Source organism: Heterocephalus glaber, unplaced genomic scaffold (genome assembly GCF_053883595.1).
Source record: "Heterocephalus glaber isolate CG9 unplaced genomic scaffold, H.glaber_assembly_v1.0 deba00001577, whole genome shotgun sequence".
Lineage (NCBI taxonomy): Eukaryota > Metazoa > Chordata > Mammalia > Rodentia > Bathyergidae > Heterocephalus > Heterocephalus glaber.
In genome coordinates, this window is record NW_028258358.1 from 12,852,097 (window position 1) to 12,872,073 (window position 19,977).

General features: G+C 34.0%; 1 protein-coding gene across 22 annotated transcripts in view; it reads right to left on the reverse strand.

The window, feature by feature from the left end:
* Mycbp2 (MYC binding protein 2) overlaps positions 1–19,977 on the reverse strand; it is a 294,048-nt gene that overhangs the window by 64,330 nt on the left and 209,741 nt on the right. For all 22 annotated transcript variants that reach the window (XR_015443710.1, XM_087192942.1, XM_004845227.4 and 19 more), the window contains 7 exons: positions 14,918–16,561; positions 13,815–13,984; positions 12,785–13,029; positions 10,663–10,830; positions 4,752–4,909; positions 2,880–3,079; positions 1,944–2,093 (listed from right to left, as the gene is read on the reverse strand). Coding sequence is in view for 21 of the 22 variants with exons in the window: in XM_087192942.1 (XP_087049068.1) it covers positions 1,944–2,093; positions 2,880–3,079; positions 4,752–4,909; positions 10,663–10,830; positions 12,785–13,029; positions 13,815–13,984; positions 14,918–16,561 (2,735 nt within the window). In the remaining variant the exon portion in view is untranslated. The remainder of the gene's footprint in view (positions 1–1,943; positions 2,094–2,879; positions 3,080–4,751; positions 4,910–10,662; positions 10,831–12,784; positions 13,030–13,814; positions 13,985–14,917; positions 16,562–19,977) is intronic.

Consider the following 19,977-nt stretch of genomic DNA (forward strand, 5'->3'; position numbering starts at 1 on the left):
TATACCACACCATAGTCTAAATCTAGCCTGTGGTATGCAGAGCAACTTGCTTCAGTCTCCTCAGTCATAAGTAATCTCTCCTTTTGTTTCAAATAAATATTTCTATGAATGCACTTATTGTACAAGAAAATATAAGGTGTAACATATCATATTAGGTCATTAGAAGTCCTTAGTAAGCAGGGACTACTATTTTAATTATTGCAAAATTTTGCATATAGTATCTAATACTTGCAGAATCTGCTTAATAACAAAAGTAGCTTAGCTCAGTGGTTCCGCCGCCGCCTGCCTTGCAAGTGGAAGGTCCCAAGTTCAATCCCCGGTACCAAAAAAAACCCAAAAACAAAACAAAAAAACAACCAAACAAAGAAAAAAACCAACACTAACTTTTAAAAGGGCTGGGATTTAGCTCAGTGGTTTCACCGCCTGCTGCGCAAGCGCAAGGACCCGAGTTCGATCCCTGGTACCGAAAAAAAAAAAAAGTAGCTACTATTACAGACTGCCTATCATGATCCAAATTTCACAACTGGTTTCTCATTTAACATGTTTAGACTTTTGAGTAGGTAATATACATAATATTGAAAAGCTCAAAAGGTCTAAAAAATACTATAAAAAGTAAATCTCAATACTGTCCCAATACTGCAGCCACTCAATTGCTCCCTACACTGGCAATTCTTACTACAGTATACCATACTATTATGGTCTATAAATATTGTTCATTTACAAAAATGACAGCACTCTCAGCACTGTGCTCTGTTTTTTCACAATTAACAATTTACTGTGGAGATCATTACTTATTACATATGTATGCAATATATATTATTTTGCTGTGCAGTATTCTGATGAATGCATACCACAGCTTATTTCATCAGCCCAACTCAGAACAGTCATTTGTTTTCAATCTTTTGTTTTTATAAGAAACTCAGTAATTTGCAAGGACCTGAGTTCGATCCCCAGTACCAAAAAAAAAAAACAAAACAAACTCAGTAATGAATCACCCTGTATATTTGTCATTTTACATACATACATGATAGGATAAAGAGAAGTGGAATTACTACATCATTTTAAATGTGAATTTTCATAGATTTTGCCACTATTCTCCAAGAGGTTGTTACTCCATAGCAAAGTATGAGTGTGCTTGTTTTTCCATCCTATTACCAGTAGAAGTTCAGTAAGCTTTTTGAACTATGTCAATGAATTAAGTAAAAGATGGTCACTTTTTGCCTTCTTTGAATGTCTACTGATTATACATCATAGAAGTCCTGGGTTATATATCTTTTTTTCTAAAGAGTGCTGTGTTTTGTTCTTTCAGGAAGATAGCAGGCTATCTAGATTCTGTCAAGTCTCGGCCTTCAACTTTGTCAGATGGAGGTTATTTCAATTTTGCACTTGACTTTATGCATAGCACTCACTGCTAAGGTGTGATCCATGTTCCTCTGCCATGGCCTTTCTGGGGTCTCAACTGCATGCCAGGGGTGTTCGTCACACTCACCCCCTCTGTGGATGGGCTACAACATGAATGTCTTCCCACCTACTGATCTCTATGGAATAGTGTTGCTCTGTTTATCTGTCATATGTTTTGTGATAACAGTATGTAACTTTCAATTGGTTCTTTATGACTGGGGTTCAAAGAGAAATCAGATGTGGCTGTCAGCACCTTTGCTAGAGAAAAAACCTGCAATAAGTGTAGTTAATACTTTGTCCATAGCATTAAAATATTGCTTTCTTTTTCAGGTTAGATAATCTGAGAATGACTTCACGCAAATCAATGTATCATCTGAAAGTGTACTATTCAATTTCTATCAAAATATAGACAATTGGGCTGGGGATTTAGCTCAGTGGTTATGCCACCTGTCTTGAAAGTGTAAGGACCTGAGTTCAATCCCCGGTACCAAAAAAAAATTCTCAAAATATAGACAATAATAACAAATGAAAATCCCACTTACTTGTTCTGAATTTTCTTTATTGGTTTTATTTTCTTCATCCTCTTCTTCCTCTGGTTCCACTGGAGCAGGAGTCAGAGATGCCACAAAATGCCACAGGATGTCATGGAGAGATGTTGTTTGGATGACATTGCACAGAAGCCAGTTGAATGCCTGAATAAATTATGATCAAATTAGTCCAAGATAAAAAGAAAATATATGAGGTAAAAAATGTAGGGCATCGCTTACTCAGAAATGCAGTACCCTCCATGGACTATATTAGAAATCTCAACTTCATTTCGCTGGAAGTACGCTAAATTTGAAACAGTAATTTTGGTCTTAATTTAAATAAACAGAATAGGGGAAATAATATTTGTGAAATACAATGAAAATTATTTTTAGTACAGTACATTTTTTCCCCAACTTGGACTTAGGATCAACACAATGTTTTGCAAGCTTATTTGCAAGCAACATTTGTACTGATCCCATCAGCCAAGTGGCGAGTTATTTATCACATTCATAATAATAGTAAAGAAAAATTTACTATATATAGACCTGTAATACATAGCAATCTTGTCATTCTACGAAATGGAGTCCCAAATAAGCTGTTATTGATGACTTTTTAACTTAGAAAGCCATATTTCTCACCCTCTTTGCATAGTTGTTCTGTCACTTTGTCCTACTGTAATGATAGTCTGAATATAAAAGCTTTAAAAAAGATTAATATCAGGATTCAAATAAGAAAGTAATACAGAAAGTTATTTATAGTATTTAATTATGGAATTCTAAATTAATTTATATCTATAAACTTTACTTTAATTTTGATGTGAACACTTGATATTTTCAGTAAGTTTAATGGCTTTTTAATTTGGTATAATTTGGTAAAAAAAGTGTCATCTTTAATAGAATCATGTGATATGTATGACCCATGAATTTGTAACTCCATTAATGTATTCATACCTCCATAGCAAAAACTCGACAAGCAGATTTCCTTAAGGCCTGTTTCATTGCTATTTCAAGACCTTCTAGATCATGATGCTGTATAACAAAAGCTAAAACTGGCCACTGGAAATTTCGTTCTCCTTTGGAAAGAGAGCTGTGGGCTGAAATTAGCCTGGAAAGTTCAGGTGATGGGTGTCTCAAAAGGGAAGAACCAACTTCTATTAATAAAAACAAAAGAAAAAGAGAAAATCATTAATTTTCATAGGTAGTATACATATGGTTAATATATTTAAGGAAATATCAAAAATAATATTTAGCTTATCCACTTTAAAGTCTTTTCTTTTGCATATGACACGAATCATAACTATTTCAACTTTACTGAGGAAGAAACTTAGGCTGAGAAAGATTAGACATTTTAGCTTCTTAAAGTCATACAGCTATTAAGACAATGGGTGGGTTTCATATACAAGGCTGATCCAAAGTTCAAGCTTCCTAAAATACTCTAACATCTAAGTGGTTTATATTCTCCCTAAGTGAAATCTACATCTCATCTCTATTATTTTCTAAAAGACTGCCTTATAACAGATGTGTCTGGATAAACACCCCCAAAATATTTGTTGATACATAAATATAAATCATCAAGAGATGCTCAACCATATTTTTCTTAAAGATCTTCAACCATCTACTATAATTTTTATGCCAAATATCCAGTTTTGTAAGCCATATTATCCTTTTCTGCTGAGTTTCTTTTATTATTATTATTATTATTATTATTTTTTTTTTTTGAGACAGGGTCTTGCTATGTAGCCCAGGCTGGCCCTGAACTCCCTATGTAGCCCCGGCTGGCCTTGAACTTGTGGTAATCCTCCTGCCTCAGTCTCCTGAGTCTTAGGATTACAGGTGTGTGCCATCACACCCTTCTCTTTCATTATTTTTGAGGTGGAACCCTCAGCCCCAATTTGAGGCTACTGAAAGCAACTGGTCCAGATTATATTGTAGAATTCCAAGAGACAAGAGAGACTGATGGGAATCAGGAGGATTTTATTTTAGGTGAACACCACCTCACTAGACTCCTATCCAGAGGGAGAGTGATGAACAAAGAAAAGGTTCCAGTTTTATACATGTGGTCGAAGGGGTTGGTTTGAAACAGGACAAGAGCAGTTTTGTAATTTAGCCTTGAAAGAAGACAGAGCCTTGTGAATCTTGTGAGAGCAAATAACATAAAGTTTGTTTACAGGACATAGCTGTCCATTTCATCTGTACCAAAACAAGGAGTTACAACTATGGGGGGTGTGTGTGAAAGGGAGGGTTGCCCACAGCTAGGAAGAACTTGTTTTTCTTTAAGTCCTGCTTCAATATCAATATAACTGATTAATATCAATTTACTGATTAAGAGTTACTTGTTTCTCAAAGGTTTTTTTGGTTTTTTTGTACCAGGGATTGAACTCGGGACTTTGCGCTTGTAAGGAAGGCAGTGGCACCACTGACCTAAATCCCCGGCCCCAATCTCAAAGTTTTATATCTACTCAAAGTGATGAACATCCAGTAGGGCATGAATGCGTAAGCTACTGTAACTGCTGGTTTATTGAAGCTTTGTGGAAGGGACTATGGTAGCAATAGTTGACTTAGATAGTTAGCAAGTAAGATGGTAAAGATCAATTTATTCTTGAAAAATCACTGAAAGATCTCCAGATGTCTCTTCCAAATGTGATCCAAAATTTAGAAATACATTTGTGCCTGGATCATATAGAAGGAATGTTTATTACAAGCTGGAAATTAATCCATGTTTTCCATTCAAATATCAGATTTAAAAAATTATCTGCACAGAAAACACTTTTTTCTTTTCAGTAGTCAAATCACTCAGTTTTTCTATTTAATTTTTATACTTGCCAGTGTCTCCACTGTTAACTCTTCTCCTAGGGATGGCTTTAACTCGTGCAGGTAAAATGGAGTGTTGTTTATCATACTCAGAAGCAACAACTGAGTACGATCTTTGGAAGACAGTTCTTTTTGCCAGATCAGTATCAGTTATGGGACTAGTTTCCAAACTGCAAACAGAATAAGAGCACAGGTTAAAAACTTAGAAAAAATAAATAAAATGTTAACTATGCTTAACATACTATAGTCAGGGATTAAATCTAAATTTTATATGGAGAAACAAGGCCAACTTAACTAATCTGTTTAAATCATATTTAAAGATATTATGATCTTCTCAAATATAATAACATTTTGATTGATCTCAGAACTATATCTTTTTTTATAGTACTGGTACTTTGCACTGAGCTACATTTCCAGCCCTTTTTTATTTTTAATTTTTTTAATAGTTTTGAGGTAGGGTCTCACTAAGTGACTAAGTTGCCTAGGCTGGGTTGAAAATTGTGACCCTCCTGCTTCAGCTTCCCAATGCTGATGCTACCATCCCTGGTTCAGAGCTTTACCTTAAAACTTGTGGTTTTGCCAGCCATTCTTTAGACAGGACTCATATCTACCACATATAAAGAACTAAAAAAAAAATTAGATTACCCCCAAATCAAAGATCAAATAAAAAAAATGAGCAAGTGAAATGAACAGACACTTTAGAGAAGTACAAATGGCCAATGAATACATGAAGAAATGCTGAACATCACCGGCCACTATTGAAATGCAAATTAAAACACCAAGATACCATTTTACTCAAGAAAAAAGTGGCCATCATCAGGAAATAAAATAATAAGTGCCAGAGACGTTGTGAGGAAAAAGGAACCCTTACTGTTGGTGGGAATGTAAACTAGTAAAACCACCACAGAAATCAGCATGACGATTCCTCAAAAAAACGGAAACTAGAAATTCCATTTGACCCGCTATTCCCTTCCAGGTATCTTTCCAAAAGAGTTAAAGACACCATATTACAGGGATACAAGCATACCTATGTATATAGCAGCATTAATTCATGGTACTCTACATGATCAGAGAAACTTCTTCTCTAGTAACCAGCTATAGAAATGATCCCTTAAAGTATAGCCTTAGAAGCATTAATTCATAATAGCTAACTCCTGGAAGTGGGCTATATGTCTGTCCATCAACAGATGAATGGATAAAGAAAATACAGCATTTACATACAGTAGTGTACTACTCTACCATAAAGGATAAACTTGAGTCATCTGTAGGAAAACAGATGCATTTTGATACCATAATGTTAAATGAAATAAATCAGACATATAAGCTTAAATATCACGTGGTTTCTCTTATATGAGAAATGCAAAGTATAAGTAAAGAGCAAAAAAAGGTAGATAACAGAATGTAGGGAGATAGATTTTTCTGAAAGAGGAAGGGGATCAAGATATGGAGGGGATAAGAAAAGGAAGTAATATGCATATTAATGTACCAACTTCGCAAAAGAATGTAAGCATTATGTACTACAAACATATCCAAATAAAAAAGGAAGGGGATCAAGAGATGGGTGGAGGGGGGAGAGAAGGCAGGGAAAGAGGATGAAAAATGGAATGAAGATGTGTTATATACATGTACCAATTTCCCATAACAAATGTAGACATTAAACATGTACTAAAGAAACAAACAAATAAACCAAAAAGTCTGTAGTTTTCTTAAATCTATTTTGCATTTTAAATGGAAAAAATAAAAAAGAAAAGGTACCAAATGATCCAAGTTCCTTTTAGAATCAAAAGCACTAGGGTGAAACTCACATATTAAGATATTCAGGAAAAAAACAGTAGACATAATCAAAGTGTACTCAATAGAAAGAAAATGGATATGTATATGTAGAATCCTAAGAAAATAGAAAGTGTAAGTTCATTCATTTTTCTTTTGGTATTTGAACGTTCTATTAGGTTTTTCACTCTTGAGAAGTGTGGCTTAAAGCCATTTTTAATGCATGGTTGTATAAAAATGGAATGAGAAGTAGTAAAGTGATTTTCAGCATCAGCCTCATACTTAAGTTCTATACAAGAATTTAGTTTTTTCATTCAAGCTTAAGTAAACTAATAGCTCTCCTTATAGTAACATTATAAAACATTTAAGTTATTATGATGACTATATAACTTCCTTTGAGACATTTCATGAAAAATAAAAATATGTTCTCTTTCTGATTTCTCTAAGACAAATTTGCAACCTATTCTTTTCACGTGCTTTTTTTTTTTCTGTACTTCATCTCAAATTGGGACATTTTTGTTCACCTTAGGTTCTGAACCTGCTTTATTTTCTTCATTCAAGCCCGGTACAAAATCTTACACCTTTCAGTAAGCTTATATTATTTTCTAAGTGGCTCTCTGGGTGGTTTCTTTATTCACCACCTGTCTGATGTACAGTACATGCTTGTCTAAGTAGAGTATAAATGCAGTACATAACTGACTGGTATAAATGTGCTTCGATGTCAGTTTGGTTCTAGAATGACTACAATAATGGGATACAACTTAATTTATTATATATATGGTATTACTGTTTATTCTGCTTTCAGAGGCAGTTTCATATTAACTTAAAAAAATCATCATACAATTTTAAAAAGATGACTTGTCCTTATAAAAAAGATAATGCATATGAAAAAATTTAAGCAGCACAAGAAAATCCAAACAAGCAAAGAAGACCACCATTAAATTTACCTTAGAAATTTTTTTGTTGTGGGGACTGTGTTGTTTAATAATGCCAGTTTCTACTCACTAAAGAGCTAGCTGAACTAGCTCAGCTTTGGTAAATGAAAATGTTTCTAAACACTGCCACATGCTAGCTCGATGCAAAAATCACCCTTAATTTAGAAACACTGATTTAATGGATTCTTCATTATTCATCACCTTTTATAACAGCTTGAGTTGTGAAGACATTTTTTTTTAAGAATAGCTCAAAGGTGCTACAATCCCTGAATTACTATGTTTGAGAATGTTTCAACCCAACTGAACATAAAATACTTGAGTTATAGTTTATTTTTATGAGTTTTTGAAATTATCCTTATGTGATCTGTACAATTATATTTTTACTAAATACTATATAGTTTTTAAAATATGCTTTTAATTATTTGATTAACCCATAATTAGTCATAGGTTTTATGATGGAAAGATTAAAAAAATTACAACATGGGCTTGTATGTGCTAATGTTCTCAAGATTTTTTTTGTATCTGAGTACATTTGGTTCAAATATATGATCAGTATGTTTGACATTGGGTAAATCTTCTGAAGTAATGTTTTATTTCTTTTAGAGCTTCAGAAACAGTTTCATTTTTTTCTTTCATTTAAAGTTGTGCTACAAAAATGTGAATTCAGCCTGACTTTTCTTCTAACTTGTTTTTCCTTGCTCGGATATTTTTTAAAAATTATTTTTTTCTTGGAGTTTCAGTAATTTAACATGTTTCTTACAGTCATTTTTAGTAAAAATTTCTAATCTAATTCAGTACATTTTTATTTTGGAAATTTTATTTTCTTTAAATATGTATCAAAGCTTTTAACTTTCTCTTATATTTAGTGGGTTTTCTCCTTCAAATATATCAGTTATTCTTATGTTGGGTTACCCTATTTTCCTATCTGTTATTTTCTAAGAGATTATAATCTTCTTTGTCCTTTTTTAAAAACTCATTTTAAGATTCCTTTATAACAATAATTCAATTTACTGTTCTAAACATTTTAATTAACTTTTAAGTATTATAATAGTAGTGATTTGGTCTTTGATTTGTTTGCTTTGCTTTGGAATGTATCTTTTTGCTTCATCCTCCTTTTTTAAAAAACCCATTTTTACATTTGAACTTGTTTTATTAAATTCATGTCATTATCAGGTTTTCACTACTCAGAGTACTTATAGTAATCTTTTCACTATGATGAATTTTCTTCCAGATTGGCTTTTTCAGCTGACTTTTGAATGGCATAATACTTTCTATTCTGTGAATTCTTTAAGTAGGCAACTCTGTTCAGTTCTTCAGCTTGTTCTGATAAAGTATTTGTGGACTTTTCTAGACTTCTTTTCCCATCACACTTGACACCTATTTTGTTCCCCTTGGAAAGATAAATTAAGAATTTATGTAATATTTTCTATCAGAGATCATTCTGTGGTAGCATTCTGTGGGCCTTACACTGTGGCTCTGCCTTGGAATGCAGCTGTGAAAATTGAATTCCCTATAAGATTTCCAATTTCTGGTGTGATTTCAAAGATGATATTGGGGCTTCTAAATTACAAAATTCTGCCTTGACCTTTTCCTGGGTCTTCATTCATCTCCTCAATCCACTTTTCCCTAAACTGGAAGATATCTGGCTTCTCAGCAACTTCTTTTATTTTCATGGCCATTATTTTTGGAAATTTATGGCAACTTGTGTAGTTGGATCTGGTAAGTATTTTTTTATTATTTAAAAAAATTTTATTACTTGGGATAGGAAATTTTCTTACATAGCTTCATCTCATAATCTTTACCTAGAAATTCCTGCTACTTGATTTTGATCCTAAAAGATAGTAATAACCCAATGAGTCATACTTATTAATAGACCAATCTCAAAATGGTTTCTAACTTTTAAAAAGGTATATCTCCTTTAGAGACATTTTATCACCTTTAAACATATAAACAGCTTTAATGTACTCCTTGGAGAAAATGTCAAAAGCAGCACCAAAAGCAAACAAATAAGCTCTATGAAGAGTAATCCACACAGAGGAGGGGAGAAACTGCAAGTATTTTTAGTGGAAAACTATGTATTTGGATATATAAATTCTAATATGCATATTAAAGTATTATCTTAGTTTATGATAATAACTATACAATATTAACATACTGGCATATGCCCCTACCCTCTTTTTCCTCAGTATTTGGGACTGAACCCAGAGCCTCATGCTTACTCTGCCAATGAACTCTTATCTCCATTCCTTTTATAATCTTTGAGTCAGGATCTCACTAAACTGCCCAGGCTGGCCTTCATGCAATCCTTCTGGCTAGCTTCCTCTGTAGCTGTGATTTACAAGCATGCACCACTGCACCCAGATCAAGTGGCATATCTTTTTTTTTTTTTTGGTACCGGAGATCGAACTCGGGACCTTGCACTTGCGAGGCAGGTGGCAGTACCACTGAGCTAAATCCCTGGCTCAAGTGGTGTATCTGAATAAGCATTTCTCTCTTCCTTCACAGAAAGTATCTTTATTTTATTGACAGAATGCTCACAGTTATCTATGCCTGAAATCTTCATGTTATCTTAAACTTATTTTTCTTATTATCCAGTAGTAGTCAAGTCACACTGATTGTTCCTAAAAAAATCCCCTTTATCCATCTGTTTCCATAACCATTGCCAATGTAATCCAATTCTACATACCTAGCTGAAATTTTTGACTACATTTATCAGCCTTTCAATTGATACTGTGAGACTATCTTTATATTTTTATCTTGCCATTCCTCTAACATTTTTAGTAGTACTCAATTTCCTTGTGTGTTATAGTTACTTGTTTCTATTCAGTTTTCAAGAAGCTCTTTGCTTTGACATTATCACACCTACGTGAGGAGGCACTGTAAGCAATAATTCAGGAAGTTTTTTTACTTTCAGTGCCACTTCTCCCAAGAGATGTCCAGGTTCTGCCTCGAAATAATATTTCCCTAATCTGATTAACTACAATAGTAAATGCTATCATATAATATCTTTTTCTCTCCAACTAGTTTGCCTCTCCCATCAAGAGGTTAGGTATATTCATACATGCATACTTTTTTTGGTGCCATTGGTTGAGCTGGCTTAATGTTTTTCCTGTGACAAGAGGGCTATGTTAAAGAACTTCCAGAGCATTCTTTTCTAGTTCAAAGTGTTTCTTCCATCAAACACTCGCTTTTCAACAGGCAGGAGAGAAGTAAAATACCTTGGTGGCATAGACTTCATATTGCTCTCTGGCTCTTCAAATACATTAGGACTTGCATCAGGAGTTACTGATATATATGGGGCAGGTACAGATGTTGAACGCAGATATCTCATTTCATCCTGGAATAGGTTGTCATCTTGATAGCCCACAAAATTTTCATGATGATGCCTGCATTAAATCAAACCCAAGAACTTAAGACTATGATGGCAATATTGATTGTCTGCATTTTTAATCTCCTTTCTAAAAGCCAAAGCAACACATGAATCTATCAATGAAGGTGAAGTATTAAAATAATCACAGATCCAGGTAGGTAGAAATACAAGTATGATAATTTTACATATCAATATTCTGGGTACCATAAACATTTCAAATCCAAAATTGAACTAATTTTTTTTTTCTTTTGAGAACACTTCCATTTGATGAATGATCTGACCAATCATCGAGGTGGTTTAGGCTAAAACATCTCCATACTGTCAGTTTACTCATCAATCATAACTTACACCCATGTTCTCTCACAACTATTCTCTCTTCTCATGCCCTATCTCACTTTCTCATGATGCAGAGTCATACCATTTTTCATATGGACTAAATACAGGCAGTCACTCTTTGGGCAGAAACATAGGAATCAAATTTGAAAAACATTAGATATGTGAAATGTTCCATGGGTTAGGGGGTATCCTTTCCCAAGAGAGATAAATATATAAAGATCTATAATTATGCTGTTAGCATTTTTACATGTTTTACAGTTTGAATATTTATTTTTCAAACTGTTATAAAAAGTTGCTAACTTTAGTCCACTGAATAGTCTGATTCTAAAGATACGTTGCACTTCACAAGTCAGATAATTTTCAGCTTGGTCTCAAATGTACTTAGACTCACATTTTCCTTTTCCTTTTTCAAGTCACCCTTCTGAGTAGTAAGTACAAACATTTTAAAAAAACCATACAACTTTGCTATTTAAAGAGGACAACACTTTTCAAAATGGAACTACTGGTTGGCAAGCCATGCCAGCAGGCAGTATCTAGAAATCTTCATTTGCCAGATGATAAAAACAAATCTGAATTTGGAATATGAAGACTGTTTTAGAGTGTCAGTGATAACATGTGAATATAAAGACTGCAGCATCAAAGTACAATATAGGAAAACAGCATACTATTAATAACCATCTTTAGTTATGCTCGTTTGTCTAGTTTTCTTAATTAGCTGCCATATTCCACAGGGTGACCTTTTCACTGCAAACCACGCCACATATTTCCATTTAAAGTTCTTCCTTTGTTTGCTCTGCTATAGGATAAAATCCAATCTTAGTGTGAGCTACCGAGCTCCATGTTATCAGGGTCATCAATTCAAGCAGCATTTCACTATTTCCCCCAGTAGTCAATGCTTTAACAAGCCTGTTATTCCTCAAATATGTAATGAGATTTCACTTGAGTTTTCATTCACTTGGGTTACTCTTCAAGATATCATTTTCTTCCCATTATCAACTTAATTTCTACTTATCCTTCAAGACTTGCTTTAGGGTCAGACCTTCTGCAAGGTCTTTGTTGATTTCCTTGGGAAGATTAATATACTCTATCTTTAAACTCTTGTTAGAGTACTCTTATGTATTCTATTAGACTACTCCTCACATGGAATTGTAACCGTTCTAATGATGTATCTGTCTTGTCACCAGGGTGTAAGCATGCTAGGCTGACTTTTACTACATTTATGTCGGCATCTTCAGGGCCCAGCATAAAGCTGGTACTCTGTTGATAATTATTTAAATGCTAACAGAATGAACAATTTTAAAAATTAAAGACTTCCATACAAACATATAACTTCCATACAACATTAGCTTCTTTCTTGTAAAAAAACAGCTACAGTCTTACTTTCCAAGACATATTTTTATTAATAATAACACAAATTGACAGAGTATTCCATGAAATACCTACTAATATAGATGGTGCATCCCACCAATCATGTGCAAGCCAAGGTAAGAAAGAAAAATAAATTCTTACAGGTTTCTTTATACAGTATCTAATGCAACATGGATATTTAGATCAAATAGTGAAATACCTTGTGTAAGTCTGTCAACAGTGACTATTAATCCAAAGAAGAAGAAAAGACAACAAAGTTTTATTACCTAGCTAATGTCTGTAGGTAGAGACAAGGCATTTTCACAGGAAGATCCTCAGAAATCCCCTCTTTCACACTTGGCAGCTGGGACTGGAATGCCTTTGCAGGATGGTAACACAGAATGCTTGGTTCAGCTGCACTGCTCAGGGACAGCAGGAAAAGAGCATTGGCTTTGATAACCTGGTGAGCCTCCATGGTGGGCAAGGCACGAGGCGTCTTGACTTGCATTGGCTTTCTCCTAGATTGTTTGACCTGATGAAGAAAAAAACTGAAGTGTCTTTTCCTAGTTACACTAAAAATTTTAATTTCTTAACCTAAGAACTAAGAGTTTCTAATAAAAATTAACACTTGTGTAAGTAATTTAAAATATTGAGAGTGATTACAAAAACAGAAGTCACTTTATACTTCTCCAGAACTGACCATAACTATTAGAAACTGTATTTCTTTACTTTCCTTGGAGATTTTAAAAATCTAACAGTTAAATTTAAATATAATTTAAAAAATACAACTAATAAGTGTGTGTTAGAGAGAGAGAGAGAGAGAGAGAGAGCGCCTCATCAACATTCTTTGGTTTGTTATGACATTAGAGGGAATAAGCTTTAAGTTTCCATGAGTTCTATGCTATAATTACATATTAAGGAAAAAGGAAAGGAGATACACAGGGAAAAAAGACAAAAAAGAGGAAGAGTAAGAAGTGAGAAAGGTGAAGAGTAAAAGTTATGAATATACATAGAATAACAGCAAATTAATAATCATGACATGGTAACTGTCAATAAGACATATGTACCATAGATTAGTTGTCTAATATTGTCCTAAGACATAATTCATTTTAAAGTTAAAAACAGCTAATTTAGTACAAATACATATTTATTTGTATATTATTTTGGTTATAAAAGCTGATCTTTAATGTTAACTATATGGAATTAACTGAAATAATACCATTCTTATAATAAAGTATAATTCTTATATAAATTATAATTTTTATAATAAAGTATATCTATATCATTAAGAATATAACCTAGAATGGAATAAAGTACCTTCTCCCTTGCAGCAGCCTGTTTTTCACGGAGGTATTTTTCTCTACAGCGATCACATACCAGATACCAAGTGCTTCCTCCTATGCCACCATCACCACAGTTACCAGCCCATCCTCCACAAAAGTGCCCGATACTATTGTAACCCTGTCCACCAGCATACCGGCCACAACCTTGAAACACAGTAAAGATAAATAAGACTTAAGTGTCTTTTACAGTTTGATTCTTACTATTTATAAATTAAAAACAGATTAACTTTCTTTAAATGAGCAAAACACTAAAGATAGTATCTGATATTTAAAAAGATATTAACCATATGAGAAACATAGCAGGCTTGACCATAAAACAAATTAAATGGTGTCCAAAATATCAAAGATACTTTATTTCTAGACAAGAAGATTAAACTAAATACAGGATGTGGGTATCTTTAGACTAATGTAAGAATGCCAATAAAAACAGACAAAACAAGTATTCTCCATGAACAAATTTTCAAGAATCACACATTCACAAAGTTTTCAAGAATCACACATTTACAAAACATTTGAGTGTAATATGTAGAAAGAGAAAAAAATTAATCATACTTACATTAGGTGAATATCAATATTATAGAAGTCCTTACATTTACCTTCAATGCAGTCTTCTATACTAATAAAATTATTGATAATACTTCCATATGAAAATGCCCAAAGAAATTATTTAATTTGCAATTTTGAACAGGAAAATACTAAATGTAAGGGAAACCTAAAATGGCAAGTATTGGGATTTGCCCTTTGTTTAGACATGCCATTATTAGTATTGTATGAGATCTTAATGGCATTCTTTGGGTAAGACAAAATATCTAAAAAACTAAACAGCATTTCAAAATGTGCTATATTAGAATGAAATAATACTAAATTGCCGACCGCTATACAATTAGAATTTCTCTACTCTTTCTCACAAAACCTAATAGTGATAATGCACTTTAAAGAGGACATTAAAGGATACTATAAATTCTGGGCAACAGTTTCCCTATATGACATAATTCATAGACCACGTGGAGTTAGAAGTGACCTAGTTCATTAAAACAGTAAAGTATTTACATATTTATCTTTAGTGATGTCTTTTACCTGGGTGAGCTTGTCTCATGTGATAGGTCACTGGGTATGGATGTGATTCTCCACATAGCTCACAGATGGTGTCTTTCTCTGGTCCTCCTACTGCCAGCTGGGCCATCTCACCAAACAAATTGCCCCTGGGCCTAACTTCTGTCTTTTCTTTTTTCTTTTTTTCCTTTTTGGCCTTCTTACTCTCTTTCTCACACTCTTTCTTTTTAAGAACAGCACAGGAACCAGGACTTGGAAAAATCATATTCTGGGATGCAGCTTTGATAGTAGCCAAAGAGATATCTTCCCAAAAGGCCACTAAATGTTGTAAAGTTAAGGGAAGAGGAGACTTAGACTTCATTGTGTGATGCATGGACATTTCAAAAGTGGCTTCAGTTTTTCCATCCTCACATTTTTCATGTAGAGGTGGTTCCTTAAGCATAGACAGCACTTTATTTTTGTTGATGCTACCCATCTTAGATATATCTGGCCCATGAGGCGCAATATTAAACATATTCAGTGCAGATGATATTTCCAATGAATGTCTATTTTTTAACTTGGTTTCTTTTTCCTCTGTGGGTTGTTGACTATTTAAACTACTCCTTATAGGAGCATGTTCTTTAGAAAGTTCAGGATTAAACTTTAGGAAAGAAGAACAAGCCATTGCATCATGTACTATGCCTTCATGCCACAGGAAAGCGGCAAAGACTGCTCTGGCACACTCAGCCACTGAAGGAGACATGGCTTGCTTTGCTGGCTCTAAAGGTTTGGATCCATCACCTTTGAAAACAAAACTAGATTTTTCTTTTTTGGGCCTGGTGTGTCTATTAGCACATTTTCGACTTATTTTGGGGGATGCTCGCATTTCCTGTTCATCTTTCAGTGGTGCTTTTCCTATGCTGAAATGAACTTTATTTGAACCTTCATCCACGCTCTTAAATTCACTACTTTCATCACAGGTGCTATCTGTTAGACTATTTGTTTTTAAAGTACTTGATGTGCAGACTTCAACCACCTCACTGTGAAGGTTTTCCTGTACCACATGGGGAGAAGGTGCTCTATTTTCAGACCCAGGGGAGTCTTTGGAGTCCTTTGTCACTGACTTTGGTTTTGGTGATGTCGATCGCCCCCTCAAAGGCTCTGTGAGTGGCATTTTTTTCTTCCGGAGGGTGTCTGGATCAAGAGTATAAGAGTCTGATTTAGAACGTTCCCGTGGAGGATCAAGTTTTGTCTTCACAGGAGCAGTGCTTTTCTGAGGTAGACTTTTATCTTGTGGTGAGGAGGAGCGTGGTGAACTAGCACCAGATGGGCTAGATCTGCTTGGTGGGAGAGTCTTTGGCTTAGGAGATGATGACCGTGAACCTGGTCCTGGAGACTCAGCTCTGAAGCTAGATGACATCCTCCCATCAGACTTCAGAGTCTGCAAGGTGTTATGGTTGGGGGACAGTGACCTACTATGGGAATCTGACCTCAACTTTGCAGCATCAGATTTTAACATGAGGGATTCACTTGCAGATAAACCTTCTGTGCCCCTTGGCTTCTTTTGGTCAGCAGTAGTGCGACTCATGCGTCCATCAGGTTTAAGTGATCTGCTATGTTTAGAGGACAGTTCTGATTTTCCTGATGTAGAGACTGGTCTAGAAGATGTTGAGATATTTCCTCGGTCACCTGTATGGTCGATTTCATAGTGAAACTTGTTAATAAGTTGTAACATTAATAAGTTAGCCACTAAACACTAAAATAAAAATAGAAGCCACAAAATTTACATATAAATATATATGTCATATAAACATACTTTTAAGAATAAATGAAAAAGGGGAAATATTTCTCATAAAATTTCCACTATATCATGATACAACCATTATTATTAAAAACTTGTCACATATGCAGAACAGACCATGTACCTGTATGAATTATTAGTGCTATATGAACCTCAGACCTACCGTAACTAATTAAATTTAAATTTAGTGAGACTAGAGAGAAAAAACTTAATTTTTTAAAAATATGAAAAAGTATAAAAACATACGTATTTTCAATATGAAGTAATCAAGCTAAATTTTCAGTAGAATGAAACCTCATGTACTTAAAGTAATGATGTCTTTTTGAGTTTGGAAACTGAATTTATACATTTATTATTTTCAAGTGTAGAAATAAATACAATTATGCTAATAAAGAGCAGCTTCAGAAATACCCTATTTTAATGATTGAACTAGAGTAAAATGAATATCCTAATGGTATTATTTAACTGCATGTAATTTAGGCAGTATAATATTTTCAGTTAGGTTGTACTCCAAAAGTTCAGTCAGCTTAACTGATTAGAACTCAGAGCAAATGGTCCTTGGAAAAAAGAACAATGACAAGATGCTCAGAATGAGTGTGTAAGTTTGAAATGAGGGCCCTTGTAACAGAAGTCCAGAGAATGACAGAAAAGGTAAAAGAACATTAACTTTCCCCTTTCTAAGGCAAAGCACTACATAATTCTATATGGCTACTACTTGTTTCTGGCATCCTGGCCTTCATTCAGTGTTTGTCTTTCCTGTTATTGTATGGTTTCCTTTGGGGTAGGAGAGCTAGGCTGTCTTTGTCACCAGTAAGTGGTACAACTTTCAACATTATATTTTCTCCTTAAAGTAAAAACTCCTACTCTCAGTTCAAGTGGTATTTGTTATTTGTTAGGAAGAAATCAATCTGACCAAAGTGACTCAAGTGGTATGAGAATCTGCAAAGCTGGGTCAGGTGTTGTGGTACATGCCTGTAATCCCAGCACTCTGCATTGCTGAGGGAGGAGGATCACAGGTTTGAGCCCAATGTGGGCAACTTAATGAGACCCTATCTCAAAAAAGAGGGCTAGGGATGTAGCTTAGGATTCAAGTCCCAGTTCTAGAAAAAAACCAGCCAACCTACTGCCTATAAGCCTTGCTAGAAGTACTTAGGATTCCTGAAAAAGGGTTCCTAGGGAATTGTGGTAACTTTCTTACCTGTTTATAGTTGCAGGTCTCTCTCAGAAAAAAGGACCTGCAAATTTGGATAATGTAGGGAAATGTTCTTTGTGTGTGTGTGTGTGTGTGTGTGTGTGTGTGTACATGCTTAGTCACATTCTTGTTATTTGCAGATCAGGAGTACTCATGGACAGTCCTCTAGTGTAGGTATTTTCATCTGTAACTCTTCAGTGATACAAAGAATGGTTCCAGGAATATAGTATGTACTCATTAAACATGTGTTGAATGAGCAATACTTTCTTATTTTTTTTCTTCTACTATTCCCAAATGTTCAGATTCTCTGAGAATCTACTGTTTATAACTATGGATCCCAGGGCCACAGGGCAAAGCGGACAGCAGTCATTGTTAGGTCACCATTAGGTACTTGCAAATTAAGTAATCCTATAGCAAAATGTGAGTATGGCAAATAGCCTATGGGTATGGCAAAACAGCTTATGTAGGGCATAATGATAAAATGAATATTTCAATTGCAACTTGCCAATTACCTTGATTCTCTGGATAAAAAGTAACTATTCTGAACATAAATCCTCAGCTTTTTGCAATGGTTTATTACTCTATCATGAGGTTCCTTTATATGGATGTATTTTCTGCTTTTTTGTTTGTTTATTTGCAGTGTAGGGCCTTGTGTATGCTAGGCAAGTACTCTACCATTCAGCTACATACCCAATCCTATGTGGTCTTTAAAAAAAAATAAACATGTTGTAAAAGATTATACTAAATTTTGGGGGAAACTGTTAAAAAAATCACAAAAAATGAATTCCGCATATTGATTTTGTCTTGGGAGAACAGATGAACAGATGTGGTCTTGATAAGTAAGTACTTTCGAACTGTTCAAAGGTAGTTTAAAAAGCTGCTGCTTATTTTATCTTACTGACCCAGTAATAATATAGAGTAAATTTTATAAATAAGGAAATACTATTTGGTAGAATTAAGCATCAGCCTAGTCCTGGTCACTAATTTTGAGTATGTGATATTTCAAGTATAAATTTTCTGTTATTAATCTAAGAGATGCAAACATTTTTATCACCTTTATCATCATATTTTCTCTAAAAGCTGAACTATATACATAATGTACACAAGTTGTAAATATTTTACATTTGGTAGCCCTCTCCATAAATTATGAACTGAGTTTTCTCTCTGATTAAAAAGGACAGCTCATTTTAGGATTCCTAAGTTAATGAGAAGGGTTCTTGACAGGACTATCTACCACCTGTCTCAGATATGTCCTAACAGCTGACCTGCATGAGTGGTGAATACATTTTGATGCTACCTTTAATCTCAGGAGTCCAAGGATTGAAAATGAGGGGTGTTTCCTCATATTGAAAATATCCTCTGTGGTTGTTCCAACAATAGAATCCAACAAATATTAGGAATACTACTTGTCATATGTGAGCAAAATAGTATGTAATATAAAGATGGTTTGAAAGCACAGGCATTTATATAACTTATTTCTATCACTCTAGTAGGGGTAAATAATTTTTCTTAAGATCTGTAAGTAATGAGAGTTAAGTATCTGTTGGAGTTCAAGTGTATAAATAATAGCAGAAATATTTTTTCCTGAGATGTATTTTTCAAATCATAACTAAATCCTTTTGAAAAAATTCTCAAAATATATTTCACATATTTTAAAAAAGAAACATTCCTTTTGTTAAGTGAGGTAAGTCTATAGGTTAAATAAATTTTGTTTTATCTTCTTCATGTGGCTTTCAAATGTTTTTGCAGCATGTAGTAAATATTTTTGAAAACTGTCATGTTGTGGCTGCCCAAAGTACCAATAAATATATACAAATATTTCGTTAAAAATCTTTCAAGTATACATAATACTTTTACATTTATCCCTTAATTTAGTTTAATGATTATATAACATGTAGCTTTAAGTGATAATTGGCAACAATTTTGTAACCTCAAGGGAATACTGAAGAAATAATGATATAGGACAGCATAGAAATTTGGTGCATTTGAACAAATTAAATATTACTAAACATGTTAAATGTTAAGTATGAAGTCTGCATTCACTAAATCACTCCCATGATTTTTTTCATGTTCAAATCATAAACATTACATATCATACTATGACATACCACA